Source organism: Ambystoma mexicanum, chromosome 5q (assembly GCF_040938575.1).
Source record: "Ambystoma mexicanum isolate Mex_15411 chromosome 5q, UKY_AmexF1_1, whole genome shotgun sequence".
NCBI classification, from domain to species: domain Eukaryota; kingdom Metazoa; phylum Chordata; class Amphibia; order Caudata; family Ambystomatidae; genus Ambystoma; species Ambystoma mexicanum.
In genome coordinates this window covers 1,181,735,896-1,181,758,599 of record NC_090933.1, presented here as the reverse complement: position 1 = coordinate 1,181,758,599, position 22,704 = coordinate 1,181,735,896, and the positions used below count along the sequence as shown (strand labels likewise).

The window sequence follows — 22,704 nt, the reverse complement described above, 5'->3', positions numbered from 1 at the left end:
GTGCGTCAACCACCGGACTAGCAACAACATAGAGATCTGTTGTAAAACAGAAGCAATATCTTCATATTGATGTTTCTCCAGCCAGTAATATGAGTGGATACGCACCATATCACACAGGAAATCTTGCAGAAAAAAATAAATGTGTATTTTTCATAAAAATACATTCCAATCTCGGATAAATAATGTTGACTTACACTGCTGAAAAGAAAATCCATCAGAGGTAATTAGCAGCCCTTTTTATCAGCAAAAGAATGTGGAGCAATCTACGGAAGAGTCTTCACTACGTTGGCTCGTAATATTGTAATTGGTTATTTATAATGCGCTTAATACCCAGAAGTTTCTTAGCGCGGACCCGGGGATCCAACCTGTGTTGCTCAGCGTCGTCTTGTTTCCAAGGCGAGTGCATTGCCCCTGAGCTACCCTCCTTTTTAATACCCGCATTAAACAAACAAGCACATTTGGGAGCTATTTTCCTGAGGATTCCACCGATTTTGCTGATGGAAAATCTTGTGAACGTGCAATCACCCAGTTTCCATCATCCTTACATGGAGTGATAAACCTCCCCCAAAAGTGACCCTCGAAATCTCACGGTCACTGTTCCAGAAGAGTGGGTGAACCAGCACCCTTCGCTATAACGATGATGGCCTACCTTTATTTTTCCAGCCCATGCACCCCAAGAAAGGCTTAGATTGTTTCCTTCTATTTGCAGCGCGAGGGAGCTGGACATAGAACAGAGGTTACCATGCCCCGATGACATGCAGGGCTCCCTCTGGCAGAACCCAGCAGGGCAGACAGCACATTGTAGGGGTCTGTGGATGATGTCAGGAGCTTCCCTTCTCTACGTTGTTACTCCTGGGTGAAGTAGAACTTCTCTGAACGAATCTCTAGAAAAGTAGTGAAGGATTGTGAGACTCAAACCAAACACAATTCGGCTGGCTCAAGTTAGTCCGAACCAGTTCTCCCTCACTAATCCCTTACCTATTACACTACCACAGTGGCTGCTACTCGCGCAGGGTCCAGTTCCCATAGCTTGATGGCATTGTGCCAGCTGAAGTATGCTTGCTAGAGATCTAGATCGCTCATTGGTATCATCAGCAAGGCTTCTCCCTCTGGAGACATCTACCAAGGTAGCCCCTTCTTCAGCAGAACTGACTGACATTGAGAAAAGCATGAACGCCTTGCCTGTTCCTCAATGCATACGGACCTGAGACCTTGCTCTCTTTCACACTCTAAACCACTGCCACTTTTACCTTCCCATCCCTTCCCTGGAACTCCCTTGGCATTCCTGAACTACCAGCCAGTTCGCTTTACTAAAACAATGTATATTGAAAAAAGGTATCTGGTCATTGCATCGACTGCCAAACCGTCGAATGCCATACCATTGAAGAAAATGCATCGAAAAACAATCATCAAATGCATTTAAAGGATAAAGGGTTTAGTTTAACAAAAATGGGTTTTAAAGAATAAAAAAAGAGGGTGGGGGAATCCCCCATTAAAATTTCTTTTTAAAAAAATGCATTTGATGTTTTTTTTTCGATGCATTTTTTTAAATGGCATTGCATTCGACGGTTTGGCAGTCGATGCAATGACTAGAAACCAGACAAAACTATGACATGCTTCCTCACCGCTTTATTCATTCAGTTATTATTCAATGATGGACACAATTCAGCTGAATAATTGAGAACCACTAAACACTGTAATTAATGGAGGCAGAAGAAGAAAACGAGTGTCTCACCAATAGGCCTATTTATTTATTTATTTATTTACAGAGCACTTCAGCCCGGAGGCATCAAAGCGCTATAACATAAATGACAACAACATGACTAATAACCACAGGAAAAAACAAAAAACAACAGAAATCCAGTCATCCGAGAGTCAGTGTGGCTCTGGGAGAAACGTTGATGAGAAAGCGCTTAGGGTTAGCACTGTTGAGCTCCGGCACTGCAAACACTTGCTACACTGTTCTGCACACATTGGTTTATTGCTTGTGTTGTGTGTGCTCGGCTTCAGAAGCTGGAGCTAGTTAATGAGGCAACGCAAATGGTAATCACGCTTGGGTTGTCCAGTTGAAATGTTAACGGCTCTGTTTATGAAAGTCAGGTATGCGTGTGCACAAGGAGGTCAGACTTGCAACCCCGGCCTAGGGCGGGCTGTTTACAGCAATCAGAACCCGGGAGGTGTGTGCTTTGAGGTGTGGGGACCAGGCGAACTTCTCAACAGAGCCATGGGACAGGTCTGCAAAGGCAGCGTGCAGATGTTTCAGCCCTGTACAGCAGCCTAGGCCTCGCGTCACAGCTGGGTAACCTCATACATGTCCTAAATGAGGTGATTGACACGTGCAAGGCGGGGCTTGTGACTGAAAGGTCAGTGCTCTCAACCTACCATGAATGAGCCTTCCAGTCCACAGTAACGTCTGTCTCCAACACTGATTCCAGAGATCTATGACTGTCACCATGGAGATGACATAGTGTAATCACGTGGTCAAAAAATCGGTAGTCAATATGGGAATTCGTTTTCTTCTTCTTCTATTAGCTGGGAGTTAAGCCACAGAGCTGGAGGCTGCATTTTAGGTAGCATGCGCACCTTGCTAAGAAATGCTGCCCGCAAATTACCTTCCCGCAAATGTTCCACCGCTGTGCCACGTCTTTTACACGTGGGTGTGGCACATCTCGCGTCCACGGATGATAGTGATACTGGTGAGATGTGTCTCATTGCTGCGGGTTCCACCAATTTGCCATGTACTTGGTAAATGGCTGAGGCGGTTGACTGGGCTAAGTACTGCACTCCAAACATTGCAAGTCTATATGTAGGGTGATGACAAGTAGAGACACAGTGCGCAGTGCTGGGCGTTCTCGCTCAGTGAGGCGTGGTTAAATGCATAGATAACAAGTCAATCTAATGCTGAAAGCATATGAATAGGTGGAAATCATTCTTGATCTACCACAGTTTAGCATCCTCTGACAAGTTCCAAATGCTTTTGTGTATTCAGCACCTTGGGCGAAAGAATCATCACATGCAATGCCTATACCATCGGCAAATCTATAGACTATGTCAGTATTTTTTTCTAGAGACTTCGCTTCAGCCTGGGATGTAGTTGGTTGTGTTTAAATGATGCAGTACCAAGTTCATTGCCTAATATCAAAGAAGCTGGTTGATACCATGACACTCTGAGCCAGATTTCACAAAGACATGTTTCATGTGAACCTTGACCAGTGGAAAGAAAATCACTACCAGATAAGCAACATGTGGGCTTTTGAAACTATGGTCCTGCTTCATGGACATTTCAGCACGATTCTCTGTGAATCAGAGTGTTTGTTGGCAGTGCAAAGTCACTTTGCACCGCGCTAAAGATTCCATGAATCAGGCCCTTAGTGTCCTACGTGAACTTTCTGAAATGGTGTTATCTTTATTAAGTGCTCAATAGTGTGCATTTCAGATATGGGGGTGCCTGAGCATGCAATTTTACATGCATCCACTAGATACAAATAACATTTGCTGAAACCATGAGCAAACTGGCCAGGAAATCACACATCCAACTCTCTCTAAATACCTCCCTGCTAGAGCCCGTTGGTCATCTTGCCTCAACTCTCTGCAGATCAGACGTTTTTCCAAGCAGAGAGTGGGGGGTCGATCTCTCTCCTCCGCAGGTGCCTCCCTCTGGAATGGCCCCCCTGCACATCTCAGACTTGAACCGTATCTTCTTAAGTTCCAGAGGTTTTTCAAGACCTTCCTTTTCGCTTCTTCCCTCTCCCCTGCTAATGTCCCTGTCGTCCCTTGACTGGCTACCTGGTTCCCTCAGAGTCTTACAAGACACCAGGCCCCCATAGCCCTCTCTACCCCTACACTTGGTCTCCCCTGACCCCCCCATCCCCCTGCACTTTCCCTTCTGGGCCCCACACTAGCCTAGCTGGGCTTGCACCCTTGTCGCCCTTCCAGCGCCTTAGCTCGTACTTAGTGTGTGGACTTCCTTCCCCTGCACTCTCTGCTTTCCCCTGGCTCTGACCACCTGGCATCCCCTGGCACTTGCTTTTTTCATGGGCCCTTCCACCCTGACGGGCACTCCCCCCCTCTCTGCTCATCATTTCTCGTTACTGCACTTGCACGATCCAAATGTCACACGGCCCGGTAGGATCATTTTTGGTTTGTCCTCCCTGTAACCCCACCCTCTTGTCTTGTTGCACCTCGAAACACAATGTGTATAGACGCATTATAAATACCCAATACATTACACATACATAAATAAACAAGCACAGGGGAATGTGCAATGCACTGGGGTTTCGTTCTGGCCCTTCGGTGCATTTGCAAAGTTCAGAGACAGCAGCAGCATGAGATCAAACACTGTCAAGTTAGTTTTTCATATCTAGCAGTTATTCCTGACTCTCTCCTCTTCCAATGCACATCCGGGGGGATCTAGACAGGTTAGAGGACAGTGAATAGAACATAGTGGCAGCCAGATGCTAGACGGGCATGTTGCCTAAGAGGGGAGAAGACATGTCCATGACACAAGCACATTTCCATCTTTGCTATATTGTATTCACTGTATGGCCTTGTATGTTATGCATCTGTGTTGAAGGCATACATTATTCTTGTGCCTGTGAAGATTGATGTGATAGGCTCGTGGAAGGATTAAGATTAAATGTGTAAGGTATTTATTGAAGTTCATGAATTAATAATATGCACATGATGGAGCAGGAAGAGATCAGATTGGCACCCAGGAATCAATGCTCCCCCAAGGAGAGGCTGCGCATCACATCCATGAGCCGCTTCCCTCTGGGGTTCAAATATTTTAAATTGTAGCCACACAACACAGCCAGTAATGGCCGAAGCTATTCTTAATGCCGGATATTTCCTATGTTTTTTTTTTTGTTGTTTTCTTTGCGTATAACGTAAACCAATTTGTAATAATAAAAAAGGAAAAAAAAAATCATGAGGAAACAACTTAAAATGAACAGTAGATAATGATGCTGATTGATTACTGCATATTAAGTATATTCCACCATCTGACCGAACTGAACTACGAGGCAGTAAGAACAGAAGAGGAGAGTCTTAGGAGTGCACAGAATGGGGCTAGGGTGTCGGGGCTCCTCATTTATCATTGACAAGAAACTGCATTCCACAAAACGGGCCTTTTTGATCTGAGTTCTGTATAATCTTAGCTTAGAAAGAATATCTCTGTATATAGACCCCTGTCTCACAGCCTGTGCCTCTATCAACCCCTGTCTGCATCTCACACCCTGTCTCTTACCCTGTTCTCTCTCATTGGGGCTCATTTCAAGTTTGCCGGTCCGGAAACAACGATGCTGGTAAGCTTACCAGCACCGTTGTTTCCGGACTGACATACTACAGGACTGCCTGCCGGAGCCGCCGTGCCAAACAGGCCTGACCCTGCCGGGCACAGCGGCCATTTTAGGTAGACCATCACGGAAGCAGCGGCACCATTAGCAATGGTGCTGGTGCTTCCGTGGTCCCCACTCACATAGAGTTCTATGGGACTCTATGGGAATGATGACTTAAACTTTACCAGCTCCTGACTTTCTGGGCCGCCGTGGTTGTAATCTCCCGATGGCACCGGGAAGTCAGGCGCCAGTAAATATTTTCGGTTTTTGTGGCAACCCGCCGGTAGCACCAGCACAGTTACTGCCAGACCCATAATGAGCCCTATTATCTCTGTTCCTTCCCCAAATCTACCTTGTCTCTTCATTGTCTCCTCTTCTGCTCTTCTTTCCCTCCCTCACATCGCCACCACCTTTCCAATCAGTTTCCCCTCATTTTCCAGCCGCTGTAGAATATCTGTTTTGCATGACTCTGTCAGGGAGGTGTTTTCTGACTAGAGAACCAAAGATATAAAGCCAGCCTATACATTTCTTTCACTCTGTGTATGCCTGTTTACTTGAGGGTCCCATCCCCACAAACATGCTCAGTCATCAAAGACTCAGCTTGAAATGCCGAACAATGTGGATTTCTGTAAAAAAAGCATCTCATTGTGGAGTTGCACTCCCCAAGCCACTGTACCGTTGGGGGATCTTGCACCACCATTTCACGACCACCGCTCTCTTGCCACCTGAAGTCCCAGCCTGATAACGCTCTGGCCCACACGCCAACAGCAAACATCCAAGTATTTGCATTTATTAGCATTTATTTGAAGAAAGGGGATGTCAATTTAGATCAGAATGGATTTGCAATAACACATTAGCAGAAGGCAGAAATAGGGCCTGGATGGATGCCTGTACAATTGCAGAATGGGAGGAACAAGGGGTGAGCCCGTTTTCCAGATTGTGAACAAAGTAGGACATGGACAGGGACACAAATACATAAATAGTTAACTAAATGCATAACTAACAGGTGATTTATATTTACCAGGAAGAGCCAACTCTTTACTCAGGAAGCAGTGAAAGGACAGTTGTCAGTATCTTCATACGCGTCATTAATATAAGGCTCAGTCTAAATTTCTTAAACACCAAACTAGAACTATTACAGATCCAATCACCCATCAGAATGGATTGGTCACATCATTGTAATGTCCACTAGTGCTGGTATTTGACACCTCAAGACAAACAGGCTAGACAAAAAGAAAAAGAAAAAAAAACTGTAGGACAGGAAATAATAGATTTAGGAAAACTCGGAAACCTGAGAATGAATATCTTAGGTGAGTAACTAAGTCATCTGAAGTTCATCATTCACAAGAACACATATGATACCACATGTATCTCAAGCAGAGATGGGACAAAGCATCAGCCAATTACCCATAACAGGAAGTCATTTAATGCCTTGACACTACTACTCAAAACCACATGACTTTCTCGTGTTCTCTTTCCCAGTAAAGCCTCTTATTCAAAGATGGATGAAGGAACTCACCACAAAAGTGATGGCACCACATCCTAGTAACCTTTACTCTCAATCCCAAACCCCATCATGGTTTGCTCATGGGAAACCTGCCGTACAGAATACAAAAGACTGACTTGTGAAGAACATAAACAGTGCCTACAACAGTTACACTGTCAACAGCATTGTTGGCCCTGGCACTGTCACAAGCAGACAACAGATTTCTGGTGTATCAGCCTCGGAATTGTTTAGTCCCAATAAAATATGTGGAATATGCTTTTTATTAACTGATGATGGGTGTTCCAAGCTTCGGCAACATGACTCCAATGTAATTGCAGTGCACTGTTTCCAAATAGGAGCCATCACCATGGTCAAAACGTTTTGCCTCACAAAAAACCCAATCCATGAGGCAACCCGAAGTACCTAGAAGTTGTCCCATTAGTCTCTGGAAGATTTTGGCATGGGTATTAGACTCTCTCTCTAATCTTAACTCTTATCTTGTTCTGTCCACATTCTCCTCGATCTATCCTCTGCTTTTCACACATTCAACTATGCCATCCCGCTCAATTGCCTCCGTGACAACCTGGATATCACTGGTCAGGCCCTGGCCTGGTTGACCACCTTTCTCACTGACTGGCCTCCCAGGTACAAATGGGGTCTTTCCTCTCTTCTATCTCTCTCTCTCTACTTGTGGTGTTCCCCAGGGTTTTAACCTTTCTCCCTGGCTTTTCAATGACTACCTGACACCTCTTTCCCACCGCATTGCTACATTCTGCTCCAACTTTCAGTGTTATGTAGATGACACCCAGCTCTCTTACAGGCTCCCCTCAGCCACCACTTCTCCTTCTCTCATACCAGACTGTCTGGTCACAATTCAGGAATGGTGTGGCGCCAATGATCTCTGCCTTTATGACAGTAAGACTAAGATCCTCGTCATCGAGACATCTCCTTTCCTCTTTCGCTCTGGCCGCCCACCCTGGCTCCCTCTGCTCCTTCCTGTGAGATAAGAACCTTGGTGTCATCTTTGACCTCACCCTCACCTTCTCTCCTCACATCTCCAACGTCTCTAAGAAGTCACACTATCAGCTGCACCTCTTCAGAGGTATTCTTCCTTTTCACATTCTCCCCCAGAAGCTCTCTGTCTCCAGAGCCCTGGTCCTCTCTAGGCTGGATTATTGCAACAGCCTCTTGCTCAAGCTGCCCATCTCACTCTGCGACCTTTACATCTTATCCAGAACAGGAATGTGAAACTTGTCCTAGGCCTCAAGCCCAGGGACCAAATCACTCCAGTTCGGAAATCTTTTCACTGGCTCCCTGTGGCTGCAAGGATCAATTTCAAGACCCTTTACATCATCCACAAGGCTTTCTAGGGCCTTGGAATGCACTACCTCCAACTTTCTCTTCCTAAACATTATCCTTCTCAAGCTGTCCGCTCATCCAATACCAATTTTCTGAGGTTTAGAGGCTTCTAGAAGCAGAGAGTGGGCAGCAGATCTCTTTCCTCAGCTGGGGTCTCCCTCTGCAACAGCTTCTCTGCCTCTCTCAAACTTGAGAAGAGCCACCTCTGGTTCCGGAAGCAACTCAAACCCTTCCTGTTCGCTCTCACTTTCTCTCTCCTCTTCCCTGCTGACGTCCCTGACTGCTCTGCGCACTGGTCACCTGGCCACACACTGAACTTGGGCCCAGGCTCCTCCCTCTGCTGTTACCCTCACACTGCCTTCAGGGCTCCCCCACTGAAGGTTCTGTATCTGCAACCCTACAGTCCCTTCTCTCTGCACTTATGAGGCACCCTCCAGCAGCACTTATTAAGCTACCTCCACTTCTCCCCCCGACACTTATCCGCTCCCCCTTCCCTGCACTTGCGCTATCTGAATGACATAAGATCGCTGTTTTGTCCTCCTTCTGTGTCCCTCTTCTTGTCTTGTCGTGCCTAAAAACACTTGTTTACAGGTGTGTTATAAATTACTTATCATTTCATATCATGTGGGTGCAGGGAAGAAAACCAACACTTTGAATGCCTTCTCTGCATGGCTCGGGGCACACATCTTGGTATAACCGTTCTGCACATTGTGACAGATTCATAACTGAAGAAGGTTTGCAGAAGGTTTGCAGGAAGGTTATGGATGACTGAAAGCCTCCTTCATTATCATGGACCACCCTCCAGACCATTGGATTTCATCCTATCATGCCATTACAGAAGAGGAACATGCATATTCAAAACAGGTTAGGGCCCACCCAATGGGTCACATCTATCCTGCATGACACCACAAGCAACCCCAGGCATGTTTAAACAATCTGTACTACTACCCTCAGTTCCCACTACACCTTTAAACATTGGAAACAGCCTGCCCCGCATCACACTATGACCAATCAGAAGACTTTCAGAACACTACTAAGGGACCCCATAAGATACACTAGGGTATGCATCGCTTCATCACACACTATTTCAATCCACAGTTGGGATGCCAAGACCTGGCACTTGTTGGCCAAAACTACAGGGAATATAATGCTTTGTGAATTGAGCAAATTACAAGCTGTTTATGACCGGATTTGCCTGGGTTATTGGACCAATGGAAAACATTTATGTATGAATGTTTTAAATTGTATTTGTGTTTATTTAGAATTGGGAAAAGTGTTCTGATTTGATCTGTTATGTGCCCCAAAGCAAGTTCTTGATTCGTGCAATAAGAACAGAATGTTGAATCAAATATTGAAAAACAGTTTTGTTTTAACTGCCTACATATCATATGTTGGAGAGTCATTATTTGAGCTCCTGGTGCTAATATATATTTTTGCTAATCTTTTAGGGTGAGCAAGGTCTAAGTGGCGCAACAGGATCGCGAGGTGAAAAGGGAGAAAAGGTAAGTGATTTTATAATCCTAATGTAAATACATTATGCACGCAGGATGGGGGATGCAGCCAATCAGGTGGCTAGGAATGCGGCTGCATCTCCTGACGTAAGCCCGTGTTTCAAGCTGCCTGATGGCTGCTTCCGCCACACGTCATTCCCCCCCCCCAATTCCTCTTCACTTTTTGGCCCCTACCCACTCCTGACGTACCTGATTGCAGCGGCAGCAGACGCCACTGCCCCGGGCGCAGCGGCTCCTGCTTCCTTCCGCTCGCCAACAATTGTGGCCACCATGGAAACTGAATAAGTGCTCTGTAAGGAGCTCCGTCTTCCAGCTCCATGCTGGCCATCTTGCAACAGTATTTTGAATGAATGATTGCAGCGCTGCAAGGCGACCCCGTTCATTCATTCAAAACACAATGCTCTCACCACCCCGGGTTAATGGATTGGCAACGCGGCTGCTAATAGCACTAACACCCTCTCCAGCATGCCAGATCGTGGGTTCTTGGCCCATGTACCCTTCTTAAAAGCGTTGCTATGCTCGGGCCTTTAACTCAGGCCCTGGGCCAATAACACCCGATCCGGCACGCTGGATCTGGTGTTAATGCAGCATTAAGCACTGTTCCGAGGGCTGGAATGGGGATAACGGCCTGGCAGCCCAAGTTAACGCCCAGAGCGAATTGAGGGCCATCAATGAGGGATCCGGGCCATTACCCCCATTCCAGCACTCGGAACAGGGGCTTAAGGCCATTAGCACCCTGGGTCACCAAAGCGGTAACCTGGTGTGCTAAAAAAAAGGATTTTCTTTCGTACAATGGAACTCACACTGCGTCCCGTTGTGCAAAGGTAAATCCTTTAGAAAAATGGCCGCCATGGAAATTGAACGTAGGGCTCTTCCCTTTCCATGGTGGACTGTGGAAGACAAGGGGAAGGAGCAAATGTGGTGGAGGCACCCGCCGCCACCGAAATAAGGAAAGTAGTGGGGTAGGAGGGTGAAAAAAAATCATAAGGGGACAGAGGGTGGGGGAAGATGATGGTGCAGGGAGCCGGCCGTCAGGCGGCATGGAACGTAGTCTTGCAACGCCGGTTCAAGCCTGCGTTCCTAGCCATCTGATTGGCTGGTTCCCCCTGCCAGGGTGCTAATGCTTAATTAGAACCTTGGAATTATATTTGTTCCATTGAAGACAATCTTCTGACATGGGCCATAATAGCTGGCATACAAAGTCCTGTGTACCAACGTTCCAGTGTCTCTCCTTTGTCTCTCGTAGTTTTAAGAAGAACATCCTCTCCTCGCTGTGTGAAATGTTCAAATAGCAAAAATGGCCCATCTTTTGGATATTACCAAGTAGTAATGCCCCTTTGCCTTGGTTAAAAGACCTTACTTCACTTGGGCTTTTAACTTGAGGTGAGGCAGGTTTTCCACTTGGCAGTGCCCTCGGATTGCGGCTTCATTGCTTAAGTAAACTGGACTTGAAATGTGTAGTTATATTTTAAATGCATTGAGATATTCTATTACCCTAAAGGGAGGGCACCATTTCTGCATTCAGCACTGCAGCTCAATTCGTGATATTCACAAGAAAATTGCACTTTTAACGTGAAAGGAGTGACCAAAATGGGGCAATCATGCACTCTCCATACAGTAGACAGGGCACATACTAGAGTTATCTACATTATGCCAGTGCTCAACTACCATCCCCTTGGCTCCTCCCACTCTTCAGGTGTATTGACCACCTAACTCTTTCATTTCAATACTATTAGACTGCCTGGGTGGCACTATGAACTGTATAGCTTTGGTGGTGTCAATCTAAAACTCAACATCAAATTGTAGTTGGGTTTCACAGGGTTCTTTCTTAAATGGAGAACCATCGTTGAACTATCTTTAACAGACAGAGGAACACGTTTTGATGTGCTCATCATCAGAGTGGTGCCGTGGTCATCCCTGAGCTTTATGGACATGTATCACTGCGTCCTTTGCTGGGCCCCAAGCCTCTTAGTCAGAATATAAAATCAAACAAAAAATGTTCCTGCCCATCTTGAAATTAGAACAGATCAATTTTATTAATAAGCACATACACGTCTTATGTTTTCATGAGGCATTAATACAAAACGTTAGTTAAAAATATATTCGTCAGTAAGGAAAGTGCTACATACATGTGTCATGTAGACATTACAAAGTGCAACTGTGATCCTAATAGAAGACACATCTAAAAGTGCCGGTGCTTATACACAAAAACACATATATCACAAATGCACCAACATCAAATACAATAATCCTCCAAATTATAAATCAATATAAACTCTCAAAATGTTCCCTGAGAGTTACTCATCTGTTGCCCTTGAGGCTATTAATCCTCTAAAATGGGGCAGGCGGTCCATTTTGTCTTGATGAACATTTCAAGTCTTCTGTGTGGCCACCACATCCCTCCCACCACCCACAAATCTGACCTCTGCATCAATCCCAGGGCTCAATTAGCCAAGGGCATGAATACCTCATAGAGACAAACAAGCTGCACTCAATAAGTGTTGAATGGAGCCCCCCGAGGGGACGAAAAAAGTGAAACGGGTCAAAAAATAGAATACATTCAAATAAAAAATAAAAAAGAAACTAGAGTGCGAGCCAAACGAAGGGAGAGAAAAATATGAAATAAAAATAAACAAGCACCAGGTCTGACTTTGGAAATGTAAAGAGAACCCCTTGTTTGTCTTGTCAAGGCTTTACAAAAAAGATTGACACTTATATTTGCAAAGCTGGACTAAGATAAGATTGAAATGCAGAGAGTGGGAAGAAATAAAGATAGCAGGACTCAAAATCATCATCGTGTGCCTCATTACGACCTTGCCGTTATCCTGGCGGTAAATCCACCAGGATACCGGCAAATGCTATTACCGTTTCCGACACTCATGCCGGTGGCATTACTGCCAGATGAAGAGTTTTGGAGTGACGGTGAATTTCCCCATTCACGCAGTCCCGGAGGACTCCATGGGGGAGTTTGCTGTCATAACCGGCGCTGGCAATATCAGTGCCGGTAATAACAATGTTTTTGCCAGTAAGGCTCCTGCTGCAGGTAACTCAGGTGCCACAATGTGAACCTCTAATCGGCCGGTCCGGTTAGGTACCAGTATGCGTTAATACCAGCACTTTAATACCAAAGCCACTTACTTATAATGAGGCCCAATGTGTGAAAATGTTAAGGGAAAGAGGTTGATAAATATAAAGTGGAAATGCATAAATAGAAAGCAAGACAATGGAGTAAGAAACATAAGAAAAAAACAAATTCAGGATATAAAAACAGCTCTAAATGGAGATGAACAATATCATGAGAAACAGGAAAGAGTAATGGCAACAAGGAAAGGAAGAGGTCCGTGAAAGAATTTGGATGAGAATAAGAGTACAACAAATACAGAGAGAGTTGGGATGTGGGGAATAAGTCTAGAACTTAATCAATAGATGGAAAGAGGAAGAGCCGTCTAAAAGCGGTAGAGGACAGAAAGAGGAGCAGACAGGACAACACGAGAGACATGTGTGGAAAGCAAGACCAGGAAGGAGAATACGAGTTCGAACTATACACATATCTATTTAATTTCACCGAAAACCAGTTGCATCCCAAAACCTCTACGATCACTATGATTACCTACTTATCTGAGCAAACCAAAAGAGAATAAAGTCAAGAATTTCAGTGTAGCTGCACACTAACTCAATAGAAGATAATGTTTTAAATGTTCAGTGCTTTCAGAGAGCCGGGCTCCCTGAGGGTGAGTCACAGGAGGGTCCAGAAGCTACTCCAAAGGCAGGGCCCTTACAGTGGTCACAAACCTGTACAGATGATGCTTGACAATACAGCTCTTGGCCAGTAGATGTCACTGCCACTCCTTGTTTAGAATCACATCATCACTTTGATACATTTGGAGTTACACTGTAATACTTGAAAGGGATATATGAATTGCTTGATTTTTAAAGTCAGTTTTTATATTGAAGTCTTGCTTTTTGATGGAGAGCATACAAATAATTGAAGAAAAAAATCAGTAATTTACTTCAAAATAATTAAGGGATTTGAACTTGCAATGTCCTATTTGATTTCATTTCATTTTTATATTTGAATATGTTTTTCATTCTATATTTCGACTGTTGGTTAACTATATTCAACACACTGTTTAACGTCGATTTGTCTCCTTTTCATGGCAAACATTGAAATTGAAAAGCAGCCATTAGCCTACTCCTTTTGCTTCATGTTTCGAATATTTTTAATGGTTCCTTAACTAGATGCAATTCTTAGGTTGCAGCACACACTTCTTGGACCCTGGCCCCAACTATTATTGTGTAACTTGTGGAGACCCCTTTCATTTGTTATCCCATTTAAAGCACTGTAAATGCCTGGATATTGTTCATGGAACAGCCAGAATATGTCACCTTATTTTAGAGTAAGGATACAGGGCCTTAAGTACAGACAGCAAGTTAGATAGCGAAAAAAAAGCCGTAAGGGTGTGATGTTCAGTTAGGACACAACAGCAAAAATTAGGGTATTTGGCAAATATGGGGTTCAAAATACCTATCAGAGTTCAAGTCAGATTTGCCAAACAGCAACCCGCCAAGCGGAAACAAAGATGCCTCCCTGCAATAGAATATTAATGTATTAATTGCATGAATATATGTGCTTATCCGTTTTCCCCACCACTTTACTCATGTAATGTACAAACGAACCAGAAGGAACCCCTTTTGTGCATTAAAACACTACAGTAGTTGCATACCACAACTGTACGTTATCCATTTCAAACAATAATTGATGGTATACATTATCAGAAAAATCTATATTTTTGCATTCCTGAAATACCACTGGTGGCTTTCAAGTGACAACATTGATGTTGCCGCTGGGGGCAGTGGTAACTATTCTTTGGGCAGATTTTCAGGTATACCGCCAGCAGAGATGATATTTACTTCCAGCAGTATGCCAGGCCAAACATCTCCCCAACTGATGGTGACCCCCTAAGTTGCCTAATGACCACCGGTCTGCAATGGAAGCTGTAGAAAGCCTATTGCACACCGATTGTTCTGCCTGCTATTACCCGTCTTGACACTGTGGCTTGGATTAAACACCGGGAATGCATCAAGCCATTTTAGTTTCATCTTCAGCCCCTCTTTTACCACACAAAGACTGCTTGCTGGCAGCGCTGAAACAGTTTCCTTAACTGGGCCCCAGTGGGAAACAGCAGCACCAAACACACTATAAATGGAAAGGCTGCATTGGTTTACCTGAGAAGGTGAGCCACACCTTCTGCCACTTGCCTTTTGGCGCAGACACACACACTCAGTAAATCACAGTCATATTAGTATTAAGAGTCAGTTCTTCACACTGCACTGGAACATTTTGTGACGGTGGTGAATGCAGAGCAGAACTGGAGGTGTCTGATCCAGGAACATTTACAATAGGGGCCAATTGTATTGACCTGAGGTTTTGATTTTATCTATGAAGAGGCATTTGTCTTCCCTAGTAGTAATGGATGATGTTCTCTCTAATTAATGTTTCTTACAAATACTGGACCAACTCACAAAGCTGTGTTGCAATAATATTCTCCCCACACAGTGCAAGCACATAACTGTTCAGCCCAAAAACTATTGGTGCTGTTTGCAGATTGGATGCTGGTACACCCGTCTGAGTGTTGAATTACGGATGCCATCATGATTTTGCACCTGCTTATTGTAAAAGATTGCCTCCTGGCCAGAATCGGGAAAACCTACCCATCCCACTTTGGGTGACTATAGCAAAACAAAAGGAGTGATGGCTGGAAGGTTTAGAAATAATCTTATCCTCTGGAATTTCTCTGGGCAACCCTCCAGACAAATTGTTCTTCACCTGCCAAGCCATTACAGAAGACCAAAGACTTTATGCAAGTCAGGCCTGGTCCCATGCCAAAAGAGCCAGTACTGCCCAACTGCTGGATCACATCCCTTCGGCTCGAGAACACAATCATCCTGAAACATGTTTCTACCTTTTTGTGCCTCATCAGTGAGGAGTAGCTTGGGAATCTAGGCCCAGCAGCCAAGTGATCCATGTCTGGGCATACCAGTCCACTTTGGGGGACTACAGCAAAACAAAACAGGTGATGACCGGAAGGTTTAAAATTAATCTTAACCTCTGTCATTGCTCTGTGCAACCCTCCAGACCATCATTCATCACCTGCCAAGCCATTACAAAAGGGGAAAGGCAATATGCAAATCATGCTTGGTCCCACCCCAAAAGGGGAAGTTCAGCCCCAACTGCTTGGTTCATCCCTTCTGCACGAGACCACAATCATCCTCAAACATGTTTTGGGCTTGTTGGCTCACATCAGTGAGGAGTAGCTTGGATCTCTAGGCCAAGCAGGCACGGGACATACGTCTGCGCCTACACGTCTCACTCGGGGTGATTATAGCAAAACAAAAGGAGTGATGACTGAGAGGTTTACAATTAATGTGAACCTCTGGCATTGCTCTGGGCAACCCTCCAGACCATCGTTATTCACTCTCCAAGCCATTGCAAAATGGGAAAGTCCATATGCAAATCAGGTTTGGTCCCACCCTAAAATGGGCAGTCCAGCCCGAACTAGTTGTTCACATCCCTTCTGCATGAGATCACAAGCATCCCCAAACATGTGCTAGGTGTGGGCTACATGTTTTGCTCAAAAAGGGACACAAGTGGTATAAAGCTACCACAAGATTGCTGATGAGAAATGGACACTTGGTGGCCTCAGCATAATTGCTTTCCTTTGCGTTGCTGCATTCAGCGGGGAGTAGTAGTGCTTCAGCGGCCCCTCAAAGGAGACAGTGTTAGTGGTGCAAAGTAAATGGCAGGGTGTCACATTGAAGGTGAGAGATGTCCAAATGGAGGGTGTAGACTGAGCTGATGGAATCTGGCTTGGCACTTGGAATTCTGATAGCCAACTGAATCCATTGTCATGCTGGGGGACAATGAATGTGAGTGCTGGTTCCTCATTGGTTCCCAGTATTCCAACATTCTATCCTGGGTACTGATTAAAGCTTTCATTTCAATTCTTAGAAATGGAGCCAGTCTAGTATGAAGAGATTTTTTAAAACAAGATATTAATATTATTATAATCTCTCTAAGAAGGCATACCATTTATTGTATTTGTATAAGCAAGTTGTGATGTCAAATAAACCAAAACGTAGCACGTGCCTTTTGCAGGTCATCTCATGTTTGACAACAAATAGGATACAACTTAACCCAACCAAAAATAAACAGATCCTTTGCAACACCACATCCACAATTCCCACACACATTCTTTGGTGCATAAAAATGGGAATCTGACCTCAGCCATTAGCAACAGTGAACACACTCAGACTCTTGGTGAAAAGTAGCCACAGAATCTGCATGCAGGAGCCATCATTAAATGATGCTTCTTTAAACCCAGACCAATCATGCCTTACCTAACTTTCCACAGAGACCAATGGCAGTCATTGAACATGTAGTCCCCAGACTAACACTCCCAGTTTAATGAATGAACAGACTACAAAGAGTCAAAATGTACTGAAGCCAGACTCTTTTTGATACTCAAAATATATGAATCCTTCATCCCAATGCATGGTTAATCCAAATGGTTCCTAATGCAAAATAAAATACAATTGAAAACACTACACATCACCCAATATGTCCCCCTTGGTTGGAGTCTGTAATTCAGAACAAGGAACTTCACCATTACAAACTAACCAGATTACTAAAATCCAGTAACACGCCTTATTAACAAAGCCAAATGTCAATGGAAAATACCTCAGAACTTTACCCATCTTCTTATCAAGATCTGTAACTTAATCTCCAGACATCTACTCAAACAGGAAAACCAATTAGCCTTAAAACATTCCAGAAAGCCTGCCTATTCAAATGACACAATAGCGTGGCACCCATAAAAATCAGACAAAAGCCTGAGAGCCCCAGAGCAACTGCCAACCAATGAACTTCTCAATATTGGAAAATATTTCAGAAAACTAGCAGCTGTAAAAAAAAAAAAACACTACAAAAAAAATGGACATTCAATAACTAAAGCCATATGAACCCGATATTTTCTCAACATGAATGAGCACCACACACATAGACTTAATGATAACCAGTTGTGAAGAATGACCAAACCAACACAATCCCAAACTGGCCAAAGATGTGAATCTTTCTTCGTACTCTCATCAGTATTTGCCATGACCATGTACAAGCCACATACAAGACACATCCAAGAAATTGCAATCTGTGAGATCAGATGAAGTCAAGTGGGTGACTGTGAGCCCCATTTACATGGACCCAGAATGGTAAGAACACTTCATCCTGATGAAGCACAGCTCCACACAATTCCCAATCCAGGCGGAGAACAAGCTGAAGCTAAAAATGTCCATCACAGATTTGAAACTATGAGAACAGGAGTCCTTACAAATCCATGTTTCTCTCCTACCGCACTAACAGGCTCATTGCTGCTAGCCTAAATCCATGCTTCATTCATAAGCACGACACTTGCATATGGCAGTCATCTCACTACAAAATAATACTCTAATGGAACAGTGGCACTGCTCACATACATTGTTCCCTCAAACAATCTCTTCACAAGAGGCTAACACAGACTGATAGAATTAAGATCCATCTCATGGACCTTGGGATCTCCCATTTCCCACCATGACATACCACTTAGCATCATACAGTCACTCATGACTCACTTGCTTCCAGCATGCATGCAATACCACAACATGATTCACAGTTCATCTTTACACTAACATCCAACCCCCAACTTCCTCTTCTCTTGCAGGACCATGTGCATGTGGCTGCTGAAATAGCAGCGGTGCCCTTTATAAGATTTGCACTTGCAATACAAAACTAATTTGGACAGTTGTATACATGTATACAAGCTGTCTGGTGATCTTGCAATCATCCTGACAGCTCCACTCAGTATAATTTGCCTTCACTGTCACATGCTGGCAATCAACAGGGAACCCAAAGCACAGAGAGTGTGGTTTACAATAATGTATGTGTACAAGGAAAACATGCCATGGGTTTAGTGTAGATTGAGGATTAGGATGTTGGACACTTGTGGAACATTATCGCTTATCTACAGTTTTCCATCAGTTCATCTCTGTCTTCTCTTTTGCACCCCCTCAGGGTGGTGAACTAAAGTCACATATGCTTTCTGGGGTTTAAATTCCCCCAAACACTTCTTGTTTACATTGGTTTAGTGTTTGTTCATTGATTTTACTTTTCAAGATGGTGCTCTTCTGGATAGAAATGTCCACCACTATGGGCACTTTGCGACACATGTTTCAATCAAGATATGGAAAGAACATCAGACGAACACCCTGATCTAATGCCTTCTTAGTTAAACAGTCCCACCCCACAATTCTGGGCAAGACTCAATGTATTTCAATAAAGGAATTAAAGGTGAAACCACAACAAAGGTGGACTCCAGCCTTATGCAGGGGAAGTCACAAACATGTTACATGAACACAGAAAGCTGGTCGGCAAAAATGAAAATGAACTGCCCACTTTTATCTGACTACAAAAATTAAGATTTGTATATTTGGAATGACCACTCCTGGTGGAGATGACATCCGATTTCCCTGGAACCCCAGGGACATAGGGCAATGATTATGGTGTTTAGCGCTAATTACATGTGGGGATCCCTCATACTCACTTTGAATTGAACTTTAACGGCATGGAGCAAAGAGCAGCCCTTTGGGAAATGTCCCAGTCAACAGGCTCATCATGTTTCCTTCCTCCATTTATAAGGAAAGAAAGTGTGCCTCAAGGCTATGTTGGTTCAGAATCCCTCATGAACAAAGCCCAATTCTCCACATGGTATTCAGATTCAGTGCTTATCTAACAGGCCTGGTGTTCTTCCTGGCAGCTTTTCCAGAATGTCCAGTCAGAATGCTCGCCTCTGTGCACAAGTCCCATGCTAATGTCATAATTATGTCATACTATGTGAGTGATTTGATCTATCCTTCGGCCTACCGGCACTCCAAATGAATACACTCCCTCAATCTGCATTTGCTGATTATATTTTCTATAATTTTGAGACGAGCAAAGGAGTGGGTTTATTTCACTCCAATGCTACTAAATGGCATTTAGTTTTTCTTCCATAATTCATAGCAGTGATGTGCTAATTTCATGAAATAAGGAGCCTTGAATCTCTGTTTGCCGATATATTGTTATGCAACCTAACAATTTGGCATGCTGTTTCATAAAGTTGTGAATTGTAATAATAGATTTTTCATAAAAAGGTCAATGATAAATAACATGTGTTGTTTATATCGAGGCAAATACCTGATCATAAAGGACCTGCGTTTCAACGTGGGGTCTAGTGATCAGCATATCAGTTATATGTGAACAGATCTTTGTGATGTCTTGATTAATGATTGATCATGCATTGTTTACATGTCCAATTGTTCTCATTTCATTATCTTCCAAGTGACCGATTCTATTGCCAGCCAAACTACACAAGTGTCATTTTTAATGTTAATTGTCTGCAAAATACACAGATGTCATATTCCTGGTATGTCACTTTGTTTTTATAAGAATATCCACTGAAAGATTCCCAAAGGTAGGGGGACTAGCTTGCACTGAATTGAAACTTAGGTCAGTTTGAAGTTAACACAATATAGAGCTATTCAATACAAAAGTTATCCAAAACAGAACCATTGTTTCTCTTTTTCTTCATTTTTATTGTATACTTTTTTACATTTTACATTATTTTACATGATTAGACTGCAATGATTTGCAGGATACAATCAACATATCACTAAGCTCTGCTGCATTTTAAAACAAATAGTAGGTTAGTTCATAAGTGAATACATCCTTTTTGCATTTTTTGACTTACATATTTCTGTAGTATAGACTCAATTATTTCCTTGTTGATTCACGTAGCACACTTGGGCCTTTCATGTTTCCAGTGTGGCACGGACAGTTCTCCTGCTTTCATTGCTGTCTCTCAAGGATGCATTTAACTTGTGAAATGTTTATTTATGAAAAACATGGTATAATGTTGGAACCTCTACATTTTCATTAATGTAGTCTCCAAATCTTCTGTTAGGATGTCCATTACGAAAGGTTGAATCAAATTACATGCATTGTCAGCACAATATTTCTACAAACAGTTGAATCATAGGTGCCACACTTGAAAAAGCAATGCAACCTTTCAGTGCCTCATGCTTTGAATACATGCTGTCTTCATTTGCCTTATATTCTCACCACAACCTGGAGTGCAGGCCAAGTATTTCCGAGTTTTATGAAGGTGGGCCTGAAAATGCCTGCATGTAGCCACTGCCAAAGTCTCAAACAGTACCCCTTGATCTGATTGCTGGTAGTGGTTTCCTGATCCCAAATCTGCTATGGACATTTTATCCCACTGGTCTCCACGACTGTGTCCCGAGATGTGAAGCGAGACCTCATAATCATGTTACCTGTCAATTTCATGCTGGTGTCATTGCAAATCAGCCTTCTGGCTCCTGTTGTTCTGATGGCAATATTGCACATGTGAGTGCCTATTCTACAGGCAGAGGCACATTTAGCTTTGTCTGTTTGACAGCTCCCTGCACCAATGGTGCAACCAGTGTTGAATGGCGGCTGTCAAAAGCTTGCAGACACGAGTGCTTGCTTTTTCCCAAAGGCATACTGCTGCAGCAATCTGTATAACATTCTTACATCAATTTGCCACATGTCGTTGAGGCACTTGGATGTGTAAGAAAAAAGCGATGGGCGGGGATTCATTAGCCAGCCATGGGGTACTTGACAGTACTATCAAAGCTGGGTTTAGTGCCATGTTTTTCTTGTCTTGTCTTGGTGGTCTGTGATATGTCACATGTCCTTGCTGAGCTGTGCTCTGGTGAAGTTGCAGAATTGTTTGGAAGGGAACAGTGAAGCGTTGTTGGCTGAAGGGTTTTTGAATACTTTCCCTTCTTGCCATGTCATACAGGCCCTATATGGTAGGCATAATGAGTTTTGTATACTTTTATTATTTCTGATCAGTATATGGATAGTTGTCAGTAGTATATCATTTTTGAGAGTATGTGAATAGTTTCTTTCCAGTTTCTTCCATGCCTCCTCTTTCCAGTCTTGAGCTGTGTGAGTTCTAGGGATGAGCTACCTAGTGAATTGCTTCTTTCATGAGTATTTAAAGGGCTTCTTTGGTGCCAGTGTGTCAAGATTATGTCTTATAAACATGAATACATGTATTATTGTGTACTGTATTGATTAAAGCACCACCTAGCTCAACAGCAGCGGGGTGATGTATGGTAGCCAGCGTTTGGGCTGGCATCTTTTAACAGTAGCGCAGTACTATGAGTCGCACTCTGGGCATCCATTGGAATTCATACCCGGTCGGCTGTTGGTGAAAAAGCCATGTTTTGAAAGGTTTGCAAAATTGGAAAATTATGGGGACATTCCAAGACGTATCCATATCCTGGTTCGTATACAATGCAGGCATGCATTGTTTATATGGATGAGCACGGCACTGCATTTCAATGCATTCACTAATTGCACTAGTTGCTCTGAATTACGCTGCTTTCGCATTTATGTGAGCCAAAAACAGACATTAAAGTTAACTACATTTTCCTTTTTGTTTCAGGGATCACTTGGGCCAGCTGGTTTGAGCGGGCGGGATGGAGCAAAAGGAGAAAGGGTAAGTGTGAACATGTACTTGAATTGGTTTGAATCCATTTTAAATGGTATTTTCGCAAAATACATGCGAAATCATCATTTCCACATGCTCAAACATCAATGCCAACCGTGGCGGGTGCGCCATGGGTCACCTTGAACCGGCGACGCCTGCCTTCTCAATATGTCCTATTGCTGTTTGTGGATGCCTACTAGACATGTATTCATTGTTCTGCATGGATAATCTTGATGTTTACCGTTGACTGATTTAGTTTTGGCACTTTGATTGTGCACTGTTCATTCTGTCTGCACTTTTGGCTTAGAATTTTATGTAGTTCTACATAGTTCAGATTGGCCAAAGGCCTATATCCGAAGCCTCTTTTAATAAAAACGTTCCCATATTTGTTTTCCAGTATTCAA

At 43.6% G+C, this 22,704-nt stretch overlaps 1 protein-coding gene across 1 annotated transcript in view; it reads left to right on the top strand.

Moving 5' to 3' along the window:
• Positions 1-22,704, top strand: part of COL22A1 (collagen type XXII alpha 1 chain) — a 1,250,061-nt gene that overhangs the window by 721,797 nt on the left and 505,560 nt on the right. Inside the window, exons 13-14 of the mRNA XM_069621676.1 lie at positions 9,630-9,683; positions 22,256-22,309. Of these exons, the coding sequence (XP_069477777.1) occupies positions 9,630-9,683; positions 22,256-22,309 (108 nt within the window). The remainder of the gene's footprint in view (positions 1-9,629; positions 9,684-22,255; positions 22,310-22,704) is intronic.